At 53.1% G+C, this 16,032-nt stretch overlaps 1 protein-coding gene across 3 annotated transcripts in view; it reads right to left on the minus strand.

The window, feature by feature from the left end:
- The window catches only part of HLF (HLF transcription factor, PAR bZIP family member), a 46,960-nt gene that overhangs the window by 4,317 nt on the left and 26,611 nt on the right, over positions 1-16,032 (minus strand). For all 3 annotated transcript variants that reach the window (XM_084862612.1, XM_084862611.1, XM_084862613.1), the window contains exon 3: positions 4,195-4,415. In XM_084862612.1, coding sequence (XP_084718738.1) covers positions 4,195-4,415 — 221 coding nt within the window. The remainder of the gene's footprint in view (positions 1-4,194; positions 4,416-16,032) is intronic.

Below are 16,032 nucleotides of genomic sequence, written 5' to 3' on the forward strand. Positions count from 1 at the left end.
TCTCCTTCCTTGACGGTCTAGGCAACGGGGAGTGGAGTCCATGGGCCCTGGCCCCCTTCCCAGGGCAGACACCCCCACCTGTCACTGCAGGCCCCTGCCCTCTTTGCCCAGCAGAGCACGTGCCTCATGAGTCTATCCTTCTGAACTGCTGGCATATGACGTAATGGACATGTACATTTTGGCAATTAAAAACAGAAATTAAGAAAAACCCGCAAACTTCTACCTGCCACCACATCAACATGCTCCTACTGGTGGCTACCACTTAAATAATTTTCTCTGATTTCCTGTTTCAAGGTTCTCTGCGCATTCATTAGTCTGAGTAATGTTTAACTGGTCAACCAGAAGCAGTCCCTTCTTCCCCCTCCCCCTCCCTGCTCCTCCTACCAGGAGAAAGGAAAATACTCCCGGGGAGACTGAGAAATGTAAGCCCTCTTTCAGCCCTTCCTAACGGATTTATGGCGCCACCTGGTGCCTCTGCCACTCCCCCCCTTTCAATCCCTTGCAAGAGTGAATCGCGCTCCATCTCGGCAAGCCTAACGCCTGTAGTTACATGCCACCCAGAGTAAGCGGGTGAGGTCAGTTCTCACCCTCCCCCAGGATTCCAAGGGGCAGCTGGCACTGGAGGAGGTCACGTGGGTTGGGGCCAAGGCTGCAAGCCAGGGCCAAGGTCAGTGGCCCGCCCCCATACCTGCCCCTTCCCCTCAGCAGACATCTGCCCTAATCAGAGACATAAGGCGTGAGGCAGACAGCGTGTGCAGGCACCTCTGTCTGCTCTCACAAGCTGGGACTTTTATTTACCAAGTGCTTTCCGCTTTCTGTATATACCAGGACTGTCCTTAGAGACGAGTTAGCTTGGGCAGGTATGCCATGGCTGGTGGTGGGATTTGTTATTTTGCTTCCGAAGGGAGCAGGGGCCTGGAGGAAGGGGAGGGGCCAGGCCAGTGGGTGAGAGAGGCTGGGAGGAGCTGGGGGAGTGAAAGGTTTCCCAGGGCTAAACAGGCCCAGGTGTAGCCTCTGGTAGAGCCCGAAGTTGTTTGTGCTACTTTGATGGAAACACCAATTCCACACAACCCCAACCCCTGGGTGTCAGGAGGCCTGCCATCCTCCTCAGTGCTCCTGGGAGTGTGGCTTCCAGGGTCATTCGAAAGAGGGGCTGACTTAGGATGTGTCCGAACCTGCACCCAGGGAAACAGGGCCCAGGAGGTGCAGACGGACGTGAGAAACTCCCCTGGGTGTTGCAGAAGCTGTGTGTGTTGGGGGGACAGAGGGGGTGTAGGCCATGGACTTGGCAGCTTGTGACCACATCATAGGGCCCAGGGAGTCACCAGCTCACTCAACCGACTTCTCTGTCTCTTGGAACTCTCACCTCTGAGGCGGCCACACCCCCAGCCTCCCCCGTCCACGCCTGGAGCTGAGCTAGGAAAGGCGAGGAATGAGAGGTGGGGACAGGAAAGGAGGGAGGACGCAGAAGGCGGGGATGACGCATGGCTGTCCTGGCAGAGAAAAGCCAGGCTGCTGCCCTGTGAATCGCAGGAGACTGAGGGGCTGATCGGTTTGGCACTGCATCCCCTGTCCCCTTCTCCTCCACCCCCAGGGGCAGATGCCACCCAGCTGCCCAGTCACCTCCACCCGGCAAGGACCCCCTCCCCTCATCCCCCCGTCCTGTCCCATCATCTTCCTGATGCCCCCTCCCCCCACCAGGCGGGCATCCCTCCTCACCAGACTAGAAGTGCCCAGAGGGTAAGACACAAAGCCAGGACCAATTCACTGGAGAATCCCCAGCCCCTGACACGGGGCTTGGCACACACTGGCATTGGAAAGATACGTGTCAAAGGAATGAATGGACGCTGCAAAGTATGAAGACATCGAAGTGATTCAATGGAGTCTCAGCTAGTAGTGTCAGTGTGTTACCCCTTCACCCCCGCCAGGGGACGCATGCTGACCCAAATGCACGGCTCCAGGGAGGAAGCACGGTTCACTCAGTAGGTTTGCTCATCCAGTGCTGGGACCACAGACGGCTCTCCCACCACCCAAGCTCAGAGCTTCCCGCTTCCCACGAGTACATGGTCTGTGGCCCGAGGCTTCCCTCCCAGCTGAAGAAATCCAAGGACACATGGCAGGAGGAAGCTCCTGCCCCCTCCCACCTGCCACGGGAAAAGGTCAGGCCTGGCTCTGACAAGAGCGATACGCATAATCCCAGCCCAGAAGGTTTCCGTGTGGCCTCTCTGTTGCCAAGGTTACCTGGGATATGAGGTGGGCTGGCCCTCTGCTTTGACCTTGAAAATTCAGAGACCCTGCGAAGGTCTGGCTGGAAGCTACATCTATTTCTCAGCAGCATCCTTTCAAGCTACCTTCCATTCAAAAGGAAATGCATGCCGCGTGGGTTCCCGGGTTTAGTGTGAGAGATGAGCTCTGAAATACCGCAGGACGGCTAAGCACCCAGGATGAGAGAAACCCTCCTGTGGAAAGAAGATACCTGCTCGCCCAAGGACCAAACCTATGGTGCCCCTTCACACGCCGCCATAGGCTAACCATCAGTTCCCTGGCCGGGTTAGATGTTCTGGTTTTTACTTTGCACCTTCCTCTCCTGATTCCCAGGGGGACAGCTACTGATCTGTTCCCCAGGAGTCCCCGTTGTCGCCCCTGCCAGGGCAACGTGCTACAGTGACCTGTTTGGAAGCCAGAAGCCTCGGGGACCAGGCCAGGCCTTCCTCCACCTGGCAGTGAGCGGTGCTCGCCCATTTCACTGTCTGCTTCTCCTTTTCTTCAATGGCAAAATGGTAACGTGGTCTAGTGAATCTCTGAGGTCTGTTCACCCCGACAGTTCTGCATCCCGCCAGGCAATGGCAGGTACAGAGATGATCGCAGTGATTTAAAGGGGCCAGTCACTGCCCCTCCAATGCTCTTTCTGGATGGAAAAGTAGAGGTAACGAGTCTAAGCCAGTCCCAGGATGATGCCCCAAACTCCCATTTTCCCAGCCACGGAGCAATACTCCATCTGAGCCATCCCGAGGCCTGAGAAACCGGGATCAGAAATTAGGAAAGGGTTAAGGGAGTATGCTTGATTCCGATACCCTGAATATAGGTAATCATATCTTCACTGTCCACATGCTTGGAATGAAGCACAAACACAGACAAGTCTACGCAACAGCTAATCAAAGGTGGTCCTCATTGAATACCAGTGGACAGGCATCATTGTAAAGAATTCCCTCCCTAAGGTATACTAAATGTGTCAGAATAATTTCAAGTTGCATCTGATTTCCCAAGATAAATCTATTTTCCTTTAGAAATAATGTGTCCCGCCGAAACCGGTTTGGCTTCAGTGGATAGAGCATCGGCCTGCGGACTAAAAGGTCCCAGGTTAGATTCTGGTCAAGGGCATGTACCTTGGTTGCGGACACATCCCTAGTAGGGGGTGTGCAGGAGGCAGCTGATCAATGTTTCTCTCTCATTGATGTTTCTAGCTCTCTATCCCTCTCTTCCTCTCTGTAAAAAATCAATATATATATATATATATATATATATATATATATATATATATATATATATATATTTTTTTTTTTTTTTTTTTTTTTAAAGAAATATGTCCCTTCAACAGAGCAGAGAAAAACCAACTTGGAATTAACCTTTTGCTTAGATATGCAAGTGATCCTTATTTGAGGTACAGAGTGAACACTACAAAGAAACAGTGTCAGGGGACCCACCCGCCCTGGTCCCCCTAGGTTGGCATGTGGAGAGGGGTCCTGTCTCCAGCTGCGGTCCCCCGAGGTCTCCAGGGAAAGGACAGCAGTTAATTATCAATCAATTCCCCCAGGGAACTTCCCCCGGAAGACGAGGGGGATAGATGCCTTCCCCAATGATCTTCTCTCTCTTTCCAACCTTGAAAGGTTATAGTTTGATTTTATTGGCCTTTCCTATGTTTCCTTGCAATGTGCCTCCTTCATGGGCTGCAAATATCTCCAGCATGTTAGCGCCCCTCCTTCTTTCTGGGCATTCCCGGGACATGAAAGGCATGTTTGAGAAGGCACCCAGAGAGGAAGCAGCTTGCTGAGTCACATGCCAAGAAACAGGATCAGAAATCAACAGTCCTTTGTCCACCAGCCTGTGTGATCTGCCCGGAGTCGTCCTTCTAATCCGCCTCTTGATCCTCCCACTCGCTGCTTGCCCACAGCCTGGTTACCAGTTCCAATTTACCTTCAGATCATCGGGGATGAAGACTTTGCGAGCTTTCTTGATCATGGGCTGCGGCTTCAGTTCCTCCTCGGAGAACTTGCGTTTGCGAGGGTCGAACATTTCCTGGCCTGGGATGCTGGACAGGGCGAGGTCTGCCGGGTCCGGCTCGTAGCCCACCGGGACCTGGATGGTGTCGGGGTCGATGGGGCTCGGCGTGTTGCGGTTCGCCGGCAACAGCTGACCTGGAACAACACGGGAGTTTCAATTCATCAACACCCTGGGGCCGTGGTCGGCAAACAGCGGCTCACGAGCCACATGCGGCTCTTTGGCCCCTGGAGTGTGGCTTTTCCACAAAATACCACGGCCTGGGGGAGTCTATTTTGAAGAAGTGGTGTTAGAAGAGGTTTAAGTTTAATAAATGTGACTCTCAAAAGAAATTTCTATCGCTGTACTGTTGATATTTGGCTCTGTTGACTGATGAGTTTGCCGACCACTGGCCTAGGGAGACCCAATAGATACAGCTTAGTGATGCTTCAAGGCGAGTGACGAGTCTGCATGTTCCTGATATCCGACCCTAAGCCTGTTCATCTTACTAATCCTCACCGCGTTCCTGGGAGCAGACTGAGCAGGTCTTTACTCAGATCGTGCACAACCAAGACCCACAAACATGTGGTCACAAACTAAATAAAAAAAATACCTGTGTTCAGCCCAGCTGGCACTGCTTAGGGGTTGGGCATCGACCGATGAACCAGGAGGTCACAGTTCAATTCCCTGTCAGGGCACATGCCCGGGTTGTGGGCTCGATCCCCAGTAGAGGGTTTGCAGGAGGCAGCAGATGGATGATTCTCTCATCATTGATGTTTCTATCTCTCTCTCCCTCTCCCTTCCTCTCTCTGATATCAATAACAATATATTAAACAAACAAACAAACAAACCCCTGAGTTCATTCTTTTCTGCAGCACATCCACGGACCAGCTCCATGCCAGGCGCTACAGGTACAATGGCTAGAAATACATGACTGTTACCTTTAAGGCAAATCAGGGAACCAGACCAATGACTAGCCAGTGAGGACACAGTGACGGTGCCCGGATGGATGCCAACCCCACAAGCTTCCAGAGTGTGGGCAGCAGTGCCTAACGGGGAGGTTAGGGGACATCTCCTAGAGATGCCGCCTGGCATAGCCGCATCTTGAGACAAAAGAGAACTAGCCCGGAAAGGTAACCTGGGCAAAAACACAAGACAGAAGGTCACATTTCTGAGGAACCACACGCAGGCTTGGTGGCTGCAGCACTGAACGGAGCACACGTGGAGGGCTGAGGTGTGAGTGAACCAGGAGCAGGAAGGTGGGCATGGGGTGTTATAAAGGCCCCGAGTTGATGTCGGTGAAGGGTTCTGAGCACTGCAGGGAGGCACAGGGCTGAGCTGTGGAGAGAAGAGTCAGGTGGCGTGAGGAATGGACTGAAGGGGGCAAGGCTGGGGTGGGAGACCAGCTCCCGGTCCATTATGATAACCACGCACGCATACTGCCGACTGGCCCCGGGGACAGTGAGAGGAGACAGGCTCCAGGAACATCTAATAGATTAGGAAGGACGCAATGGAGCCAGTCTCACTTCCACTTGAAGGTTTTGCAGGCTAACCTCCGGAAATGCACCAGCGTCCACTGGACAGCAGGGTGGGTGCCTGGGTTTGCTCACACGTCTCCCTGGCGAAATGAACTGTTTGCACGGGGAGCTCTGAATCTTACTTCTAGTTTCACCTGAAGTTTTCAATCGCTCCTTTCAGGCCCAGAGGATCACGGGGTGGACACAGCTCAGCTCTGCTCCTCCCCTTGCTCAGGGCCAGTGGCTGGCCAGCGTGTGCGTGTCCTGCAGCCTTCATCAACGCCTACCCCAGGTGGAAGTGCAAAGCCAGGGGCTTGCATTCCAGCAAAACTGTGAAGCCAGGCTTGTCTGTTTCCTGGAAAGGCCTGCTGGGGAGCCTGCAAAACGAATGTTCTGGGTGACCTTTCAGCCCCCGCCCAGCTCTGAGCGCCCTCTGTCTCTCGTCTGCCAAAGGGGAAGCGAGGGCCCCGGAGGCATTGGCCGAGGACGGAGATGCCCGTTAGCCAGGCTGAGCTGGGCTCCGGATTGGACCGTGGCGAGCTGGGTTTGATCTCCTGCCTCTTGACATCGCCTCAGACAACAGACCGTGTCTGAGTCAAACGGGGCTTTCCTTTTCCCTTTGCAATTGCTCTTTGAGCTTAATGCCAAAGCTACCCGGTGCCCCGCCTCTGTGACCGCCTCCCCACCCCGCTCCCCACCGCACGCGCTCTCACACAGGCGCATGCCCCCTTCTCCCACCCGCTGCAAGCCTCTCTTCACTCATGTTTCCCAAATCCAATGGCTCCAAGTTATTTCGACTCCCTCCCCAGTACTCGGTATTCTGTTTGTGATGCTATATTAAAAGTAGTAAAATGTTCTCGTTTGTTGCTTTATAAATGTTAAGCTTCACACACACATTCCTCCTCTACCAGACCTCATGGTCTTTCGTGGTTTATCTGTTTCACCCCACCCCCCCACCCCTCACTGTGGTCCCTACGTCAGAGTCCTGCTTCTACCAAGAGTGCTCCTCATCAACGGGGCCCTCGGCGAGCTGGGCCCTGACCTTCATCCCTGGGCGTTCTGCCAAGACCACTTCCCGGCCCAGCAGAGCCTTCCTTGGCACTCCTTCTCTCCAGCCCGTTCTTCCGACGGAAGCAGGCCAGCCCTACCTGCAGGATGGGGAAAACCTAACTGGACTCCAGATGAGGCCCACGGCTTCCCCGGCACCAAAAAACAGCACAGGGCAAAGGACCTGAGAATCACAGCGGGGTCCCCCCTTCTCCCCAAAGCTACCTCTCACCATCTTGGTTATCCACATTGTCTACTGAGTTAACTTGGCTGGACTCACCTCCCCCAAACCCCCTTATTCCAAAATGTCAGGTCTCATTGGATAACGGGGAGGAGGATCTTTACTTTTCATCGTACCTACTGTGGGTTTGCAAAACTGTAATGTAAGAATTCTCAATTTGAGAACGCATCACTGCATAACTTTTAAAAAATCACCACGGGTGCTCACTGCAACATTTGAACAAATGCAGCAATGGGTCAAGAAGCCATCCTCTCCCTTGTCCCCCGACCATCTTGCTGCCCCTTCATGAGGGGATCCCCCTTAACCACATGTGTGAGCCTCTCAGACCTTGGCTGTTGCACAGACACCATATGACTACCATCGCTCGTCAATAACGCTTCCATATACCACACACATTCCCATGTTAGTGGAAAGGAAGAGAACTCCTTTGATCTTTTCAAAGGCTCAGTATAGTTCCCTAATCACTCTCCAACGGACGGGCTTGGAGGTATGCGAGCACTCCTGTAGAAAAGATTCCAAGAAGTGGCACTGCTCATGCAACAGGCATGTGCGTCTTATGTTTCCAAACATTCTGTTAAACTGTCACATCTATTTACACTTGCACCAACACTTAGGAGAATGAACTTCCTCAGGATTAAATATTCATGTTCTAAATGTTTCCAGTCTGATACACGTCCAGGCACTGGCTCCAATGCCACCTCCTCGGATCCCCGGCTTCCCTCCACCGTCCTGCTTCATCTCCTGTACAATACCATCTCCACCCAAATCACCATTTGCGCCTGACATTTGTGGACCACCTCCCTCCACTCACACGGAAGCTCCACAGGATGGGGGTCTTGTCTCATTTGCTGGGGCACCCCCAGTTTTGAGGCAGAACACTCATGGAGAGGAAGCTCCATGTGAATGATGGGGTAACCAGAAATAAGCACTCCCAGATCCCAACAAGGACACTTTTTTGGAAACAAGGACTTTTTAAATTTATTTATTATATTTTTCAAATTGTCTGTCATAAGTATCTTTTACTTTTAAAAAAATCAGAAGAAAAAAACATGATTTTCAAAAAATGGACTTTGCTTACTTTGCACGTAGTACGCTCAGGAGGCTATGCCAAATACTATGGCGAGAGAGAAGGCTCAGAAAGAAAGAGGGGAAGGCAGGAGCAGGAGGAGACCAGAACGGGAAATGGGCTGGAGAAAGAAGAGAAAGGAACTGAGAAACAGAAGAATCACAAGAATGAAAGAAGGGAGGGAAGGAGTGAGGAAGGAAGGAAGGAGGGAGAGAGGAAGGAAAGAGGGAGAGAGGGTGGAAGGAGGGAGAGAGGGTGGAAGGAGGGAAGAAGGAAGGAAGGAAGGAAGGAAGGAAGGAAGGAAGGACATAAGGGTGAAACAGAAAGACAGAGGATGAGAAAGAAAACACTCAGGCAAATGTTAAATGAGGAATCCCCTGGACCCCAACAGCTGGGGATCTGTCCAGATGCCCCTACTTTCCAAGTGTCCGAGCCTCACATGCTGATGTGCTGATATTAAGGCAACAACAAATCTCTCTCACACACACACACACACACACACACACACACACACACACACACACACCCTCCTTGGCACTGGCCTCAGACAGTGGCCAGGACTCCCGGACAAACCCCTGAGAGGCCTGCTGTTCCGATCGCTTTGATCTGAGTGGCCCTTTCCCAACCCTCTCTCTGCACAGTAACCGCTGTCAACAGAAACGGGGTAAAACAATACGCCGGCCCAATCAGCATGTGAGCGATGGAAGGGGCCGTCTGCCACCCTTTCCTGAGAGGGTGAACACGTGGATCCCCGGGCAGAATCACCCTGAGCCACAGCCATAGCATCTGGGGGAACCCTCGCCTCACCAACCTCTCCGATGTATTACTTCACTTCATCCTCACCACAGCCCTGTGAAGGGGAACCATTGGTACGTCCGTTTCCAGACGTGGAAATAAAGAAGAGAAATAGTATAAGTTCAGAAATAACCATTTGCCCAAGGCTGCCCAGCTGGTAGATGAAACAGAGACTAACCTCACCATCTTTCTGACTCCAAAACTCAAGTTCTTTTCTTTAAAAATAAAATATTTTTATTTATTTTAGAGAGAAAGGGAGAGAGGAAGGGAGAGAGGGAGAAGGAGAGAGAAAGAGAGAGAAACATCAATGATGAGAATCACTGATCAGCTGCCTCCTGCACACCCCCTAATGGGGATTGAGCCCAAAACCAGACATGTGCCCTTAAAAGCCTCTGATGGCTGAGACCTGCCCCAAAGGGGGAGGGGGAGGACTCCTGGCCGAGAGGGCATCTCACAGTCTCTCAGGAGGATGTGAAGCTGGCTTCCAAGGGCATCGCACAGGGAGGCATGTTGTTTTTGCCCATGCCTTTACATTATCAGTATTTCTAGGAACACCTGCTTGGCCGGGTTCGAGTAAAGAAAGGCATTTGGAACTCTGTGCTGAGGTTCTGCTCCGGCCTCCGTCCCTCCACCTTGACCTCCCTGAGAATGCACGGCTCATCAGAAGGTGCAGACAGACGTGGGCTCATCGTGGCTCTGTCCCAAAACAGCTCTGTGGCCCAGGGCCTGTCCCTCCAGCATGGAGCGTCTGTCAAGTGGGGAAATACTATCATCTCACAGGGCTAGGTGGGATGGGCAGTACGTGGGAAGGCCCCTCGAGGGCGGTGGGAAGCACACCTCCCCTCACACACTCCCTCGGCTCCTACTCTCCTCCACCTGCAGCCCGATGAGGCCTGCGACGTCACCAGTGTGACCCCGTGTCCAGGACAAGCCCTCTGCCCTGGGGCCGTGGAGCGGTGCCCTGGTGCCCGGGCGTGACCGGGCAGCTCCCGCCTTGGCAGGCGCCGGGGCTGGCTTCACAAGCCTCCCATTCCGAGCACGTTTATCATCGCGCTCCAGGCCGGCGTGCCAGCAGGAAACACACCTCCCGGAGTGAGAGGTGGGACCGGATTTGCTCACACCACAGGCGTGTGGAGTCCGGTGCATGGAGTGCAGCAGAAGCTCCAGTTGTGGTCAGAGCTCCTGTGGGCCCTGGCTTCTCACCATGCCCCCGAGACAGCCCCCTCTCCCCGCACCCTTTTCCCCGTAGCTGCCCCAGCACCCCAGGGCACAGAGAAGTGGCAGGTGAGCCGGAAATGAACTCCTGGTGCCTGAGACTACGGCCTGCATGAGATACAGTGCAGATCTTGCAACATGGGCCCCCTGAGGTGAGTATGGAGGGTTGTGAGTGGGAAACAAGAGGTGATGGCCTCCACACACACACACACACACACTGCAGGTGTGGAACTGCGGCGGAAGAAGGCAGGCCTAGTGGCCTTGTACTGAAGGGAATGCGTGGTGCGTGGGGAGGGGGAGGCCTGGGAACAGATGGTCACGTCCCAGCCAGCTGCCCCTGGGGTCTGAGTGTCCACATTCCACTGTGCTGCGCCGTCCTGAAAGCAAAGAGGCCCAGGCCCTCCCTAGGCTGCCCTGGCGACCCTGGCTGTGAGAGCCAATGGCCATTTCAAGCCTCCCCGCACCCACACACCGGAGGCCACGCCACAAGAGACGTTTGGAGGATCAAGTGGAGGGTCCTGTCCAGCGTGTGTCTGAGCCCGTCCTCAGAGCCCCCAGGGGTGCACGGTGTGGGTGCAATCACCCCACAGAGGAGCAGGGAAAGGGGGAGCTGCTCACTCGGCCCTGGGTGGACTGCGTGCCACCCACCTGCTGCCTCACTCTGCCCTCCAATGGCCCTAGCAGCAGGCCGGTGGGGACCCCTCGCCTACGGAGAAGCGGAGCCACTGAGCAAGTTACTGGGCGTCTGATGACGGGGCTGTCTTCTTCTCCAGCAGAGAAACAAGCTCGCCCGTCCCTGGAGTCCACTTCAGAGGCTCCTTCCTTTCCTGACACCAACGTGCACCCGCCCTGAGTCAGCACCGCGTGGGCCCTGGGGGCCTCCGCATTGTCTGAGTCTGTGAAAGGAGCAGGCCCAGCCCCTGGGAGCCCGCAGTTTCTAAAGCACTGCCTTGGTGGAAGGTGAAACTGACTGCTCTCCTTCGGGTGACGTTAAGATTTTGTTTGAACACAGAGGAGAGAGGGGGGCGGGGACAAGGTGGGGGTCGTGGTCCTCGCATCCACTCTGGGCCCAGGAGCCCACGGTGACCTGATGGCCCGCCCTCTGCCCTTCCTCCTCTCCCCAGCCCCCGCCCCCACCCCAAGCCAAACAAACGTAGGAAGAAAAACAGGATTGTCTTAGAGCCCGAGCTTCCGGAGGAACATGAATAGCATTCAGGTGTGTCTGTGGCTGTGCCGTCCCTGGAGGAGACCCACGAAAACGCCTTCCTGTGTGCGTCTCCAACTTGCTCGCCCACAAGTAAACACGCTTTTCCAAAGCTGCCAGGCCCTGGCCCCTGGCCAGCGCCCGGTGCCATTCTCTCACCAAGTTCACACAGAGTCCCAGCCAGCTCTGCGCGCCGGGATCCCTGCTTCCAGTCTGCGGGCAGCTCGGAGCCACACTGGCCGTCCGATCTCCCGATGACCACACTCTCCTCCAGGTCTCCTGGGGCCTGGAGCGATTTCTCCATCCTGTCAGTTACTCTCACACCTCTCAGGCGGGAGGGAGAAATGAGCCCGGCCCAGAATCCCAGCACCCCGAGAGCTGTGGGAATGTGTGAGCTTCCCTGGCTTCAATGAATCCTGGGATGAGAGCAAAGGCTCCTTCAGACACTAGCAGTACACATTCCCAGATGTTCCGTGGAGGTTTTCCTTGGTGGTTCAGATCCCGGTCATAGGCCGAGGGCAGGCCAGTCCACAGAGGACTTGGCCTACTGCAGTACCTTCCGAACTGGTCTCCCTGCCCCTGCAGTCCTGACTGCCATCAGGGCCACCAGGTCACTCTTCCCAGGACATCTCTACCGTGGTCAACGGTGGCCCATGGTTTCCCACCGCCTCCCCACCCACTCTCCTAGTCTGGCGCCCAGGAACTTCCACTCTCAAGCGTACGGCCCCCGTCCTGTGTTCTCTGTTCCAGCCAAGCGGGTCCGCCTTGTTCCCTGGACATTCTTCCCTCACACCTTCTCCACCTCTACCAGGCCGACCATCCATCAAGTCCAAGCCAAGCCTTCCTCCTCCTGGCTGTCCCAGGGTTGATCACAACTTCTAACGTTCCTCACCTGGTACATTCAATGTCAGTGTCACATTGCACTTGGCATGTGTTAGCCTAGAAGATTTATCAGAGTAAGTGACTATAACTTTGAAGCAGTATCTATTCTCAAACTAGATGGGAAGTCATGTCAGGCAAAGTCCTTGCCAATGCCTTGTACATAAGATTACGAATAGCCTGACCAGGTTGGCTCAGTGGTTGAGCATTGACCTATGAACCAGGAGGTCATGGTTCGATTCCGGGTCAGGGCACATGCCTGGGTTGTGGGCTTGATCCCCATTGTGGGGCGTGCAGGAAGCAGCTGATCAATATTCTCTCTCATCATCAATGTTTCTATCTCCCTCTCACTTCCTTCCTAAAAATGTTAAAAAAAAAAAAAAAAAAAAAAAAAAAAAAAAAAAGTCCAAAGAGTTGGAAGAGCACATTCAAATCAGGGCGAATTCAAAAGCCCTTTCTGTCTACACTTCCACCTCCACCCACTCATGTCCACCAGCAAAATGAATGCCAACAGCCAGTGTCCGGTAATTTCCTTCTGGCAGCAGCACCCGGCTTCTACGCGTGCAGGAACCCTGGGGTGCTTACATTAAGGTGACCAGACGTCCCGCTTTTAGCGGGACAGTCCCGCCGGAAGTGGGACGTCTGGTCACCTTAGACATGCTTCTTGGGATGGCAGGTGCCTACTTTCCATTCTCTGAAGGAGTATTTGTGAGGTGTGTCTGCATCTTGAGATATTGAGCAGCCCAGCCCAATAGAAGTATTTTCCTTTGCTGTCCATGTACCAATACCTCAAGTTCCCACGGTATATCTTTATTTTCTTGGTCCGGTGAGTGTCTGTTTGGGGTGCCTGGGCTATGGAGGTAGGGAGGAGGGTAGGGGAAAACCTGTAGAGATCCCCTTGACCACCTGCAATTAGCAATGTCTGTGCCAATTGCAGGAAGGGGACCTTTGCTCCGTACTCCTTAAGGACCGTTCTGAAAGGTTACTGAACAAGTGTTGCTAGGCAATAGGGCCTGCCTGAGGAGGGACGGGGGATTATGCTAAATCAGGGATATGGATCCTGCGGGGGAAATCAACTTAATTCTACCAAGTCAGCTGGTAACTAAACAAAATGGATTTGTGCCCCCAGAGTCTCATTTCGGGGGAGGTGAGTAATGGGCTAATACTGCAGCCCGGGCAGCCGCTGCAGGGCAGACTCACTTCATGAATTCATCGCACAAGGCTGGTCTTGCCGACTGGCTCCTACCTGTGAGGCAAGGTATCACGGGAGGAATTACATTATAAAGAAGTGGCGGCTGGGGCACCAGTCATTGAGGCAGAGGGACAGGGAAGACGATGGAGCAACGTAGAGAGTGCATAGCAATCTGTAATCTGAATCAACATTCAGTGGGCATGCGTCTGCTCTTCACGCTCGCATGCGAGCCAAGGCTTGGGGAAAGGTGGGCACCCGCATTTCTTCAAATAAATCCAAGTCCCACCCACATAGGAGGAAAGTTTCCTGTCGCTGATTTAGACCAGGAGTAACGATGGAGGGGTTTCTTAAATCCATTGGTGGGGCAAGAGGCGAGACGCAGGTACATTTCAGACCTATGTTTTTCTTTTTGAAAAAAGATTTTTATTGATTTCAGAGAGGAAGAGAGAGATAGAAACACCAATGATGAGAGAGAATCATTGATCAGCTGTACTCCCCACACTGGGGATTGAGCCCGCAACCCAGGCATGTGCCCTGACCTGGAATTGAATGTTGACTTCCTGGTTCATAAGTTGACGCTCAATCACTGAGCCATGCCTGCTGAACTCAGGCACATTTCTAAGCCAGCCTATGGTCCCACAGTTCCTAAAATACACTGGAATAACACTCAATTTCTTAGAAAGGCGTCGTTCGGAAAAAGTTGAAGTTTTCCAGCTTGCACTGGGGTTAGCCAAGCAACACCTTCCGGGCCCCTGCTGGTGTTGTCTAAGGCGAAATCTGTCTGGGACTGGAATCTGCCTCTGTGCTCCCCAGGCAGAGGTGAGGTCTGTGTGCCTCGTGGGTGCACAGAAGCCAGACGCTAAGTCAGTATCAAACAGGACGAAGGATCTTAACTTCGTTGCACACTTTCTCCTTTAGCTTCTGAGACCAGTGCCCAGCGGGAGATCCCATCACACCCTGCGACGCTTCCTTGGACCCAGAATATCACACCGCCTCTGAAATCCCCTCCCATTCCAGTGTGTTGGTCAATCACGACTCCGCCAGCTCGGACTTCCTAACACAGCCTCCTTCATGGAAGGGGCTCTTACCTAATCAGGGAGTGAGAGGCAGAGGCAGGCCAAGGTGCGGATATGCAAATGAGAGGGGGAGGGGCGGAGTCAGCTTCCTCAAGGAGAAAAAGTTAGATGGAGACAAAGGGCCTCAGGTGGGTGGGGGACAGGTGGAGGCATCACATGGCTTCCCAGTTGGGGACACTGTCCTTGGCAGCAGCTCAGTAGACAGGAACCCTCAGAAGTGGGCAAGGCGTGGCCTCAAGGGAAGGGATCCCTGAAGGTTAGTGAGCATTGTCTGAAACCGGTTGTGAAGGTCAATACCAAAATAGCTGCATAAGATGGGCAGTTCTTAGAACAGGTGTTCTGGAGAACAAAAGTCCATTTTATTCCCCTGCCCCTCCCTTCCTCCTATCTATCTATCTATCTATCTATCTATCATCTATTATCTATTGAGGCTAACAAAGTGAAAGAAAGGAGACCATCCCCAGACTGGCAAGTTGTGTAACAGCCCGGGGACTTTTCATGCTGAAATAAGGTAAAGAACAGTTTTTGACTGTTCATTTACTTGAACTGTATCTGCTTCTAATGGAACCCAAGGCAACACACAAAGAAACAAAATAATTATTCTTAATTATATAAGAAGAAATGGATGATGACTAAACAATTACAGAAAAGTGAGAAAAGTACCCAACTGGCCTGGCTGGCTTGGCTCAGTGGTTGAACATTGACCTATGAATCAGGGGATCCCGGTTCAAATCCTGGTCAGAGCACATGCCTGGGTTGCAGGCTTGATCCCAGTGTGGAGGGTGCAGGAGGCAGCTGATCAATGATTCCCTCTCACCATTGATGTTTCTCTCTCTCTCTCTCTCCCTCTCTCTTTTCCTCTCTCTGAAATAAATAAGAATATATATTTTTTTAAAGTACCCAATTGTACCTAGGTGTTACTTCTCTGGCTCTTGGAGCTTTATTATGACCATATTTTAAGTATGGATTCATTTAACGTGTGTGTGTGTGTGTGTGTGTGTGTGCACGCGCGTGCACGCTTAAAGGAAGATCTGCTGCTTAGCAGAGAATGCAAGGCAAACGGGCTTCCATTTCTCCACATGGACCACAGTAAGGGAAGCCCTGCCATTGGGCCTGAAAGGGCGTGGCTGAGGCTTCATCATGGAGGAGCACTGTCCCTTTAATGTCCCCGCCTCCCATGGCCGACGCGTCCCACCGTCATGAGGGACCAGGGCCACTGTGGAGCATTAATTTACTTATTTTTAAAAATTAACTAATTAGTCGTCACCTGAGGATATTTTTTCCATTGATTTTGTAGAATGAATGGGAGGGAAAGAGGGAGAGAGGGAGGGAGGGAGAGAGAAATATGGACTCACATAGATTGGTTGTCTCCCACTTGTGCCCTGACTGGGGCTGGGGATCGAACCTGCCACCAAAGTACATGCCCTTGGCAGGGAATTAAACCCGAGACCCTTGGGTCCACGGGCTGATGCTCTAACCCCTGAGAAAAACAGGCCAGGGCCACAGTGGAGCTTTTAAACAACACAGATTCTCAGCAGCTCTT

Source organism: Pipistrellus hanaki (assembly GCF_964339955.1).
Source record: "Pipistrellus hanaki genome assembly, chromosome: 16".
In the NCBI taxonomy this organism is placed as follows: domain Eukaryota; kingdom Metazoa; phylum Chordata; class Mammalia; order Chiroptera; family Vespertilionidae; genus Pipistrellus; species Pipistrellus hanaki.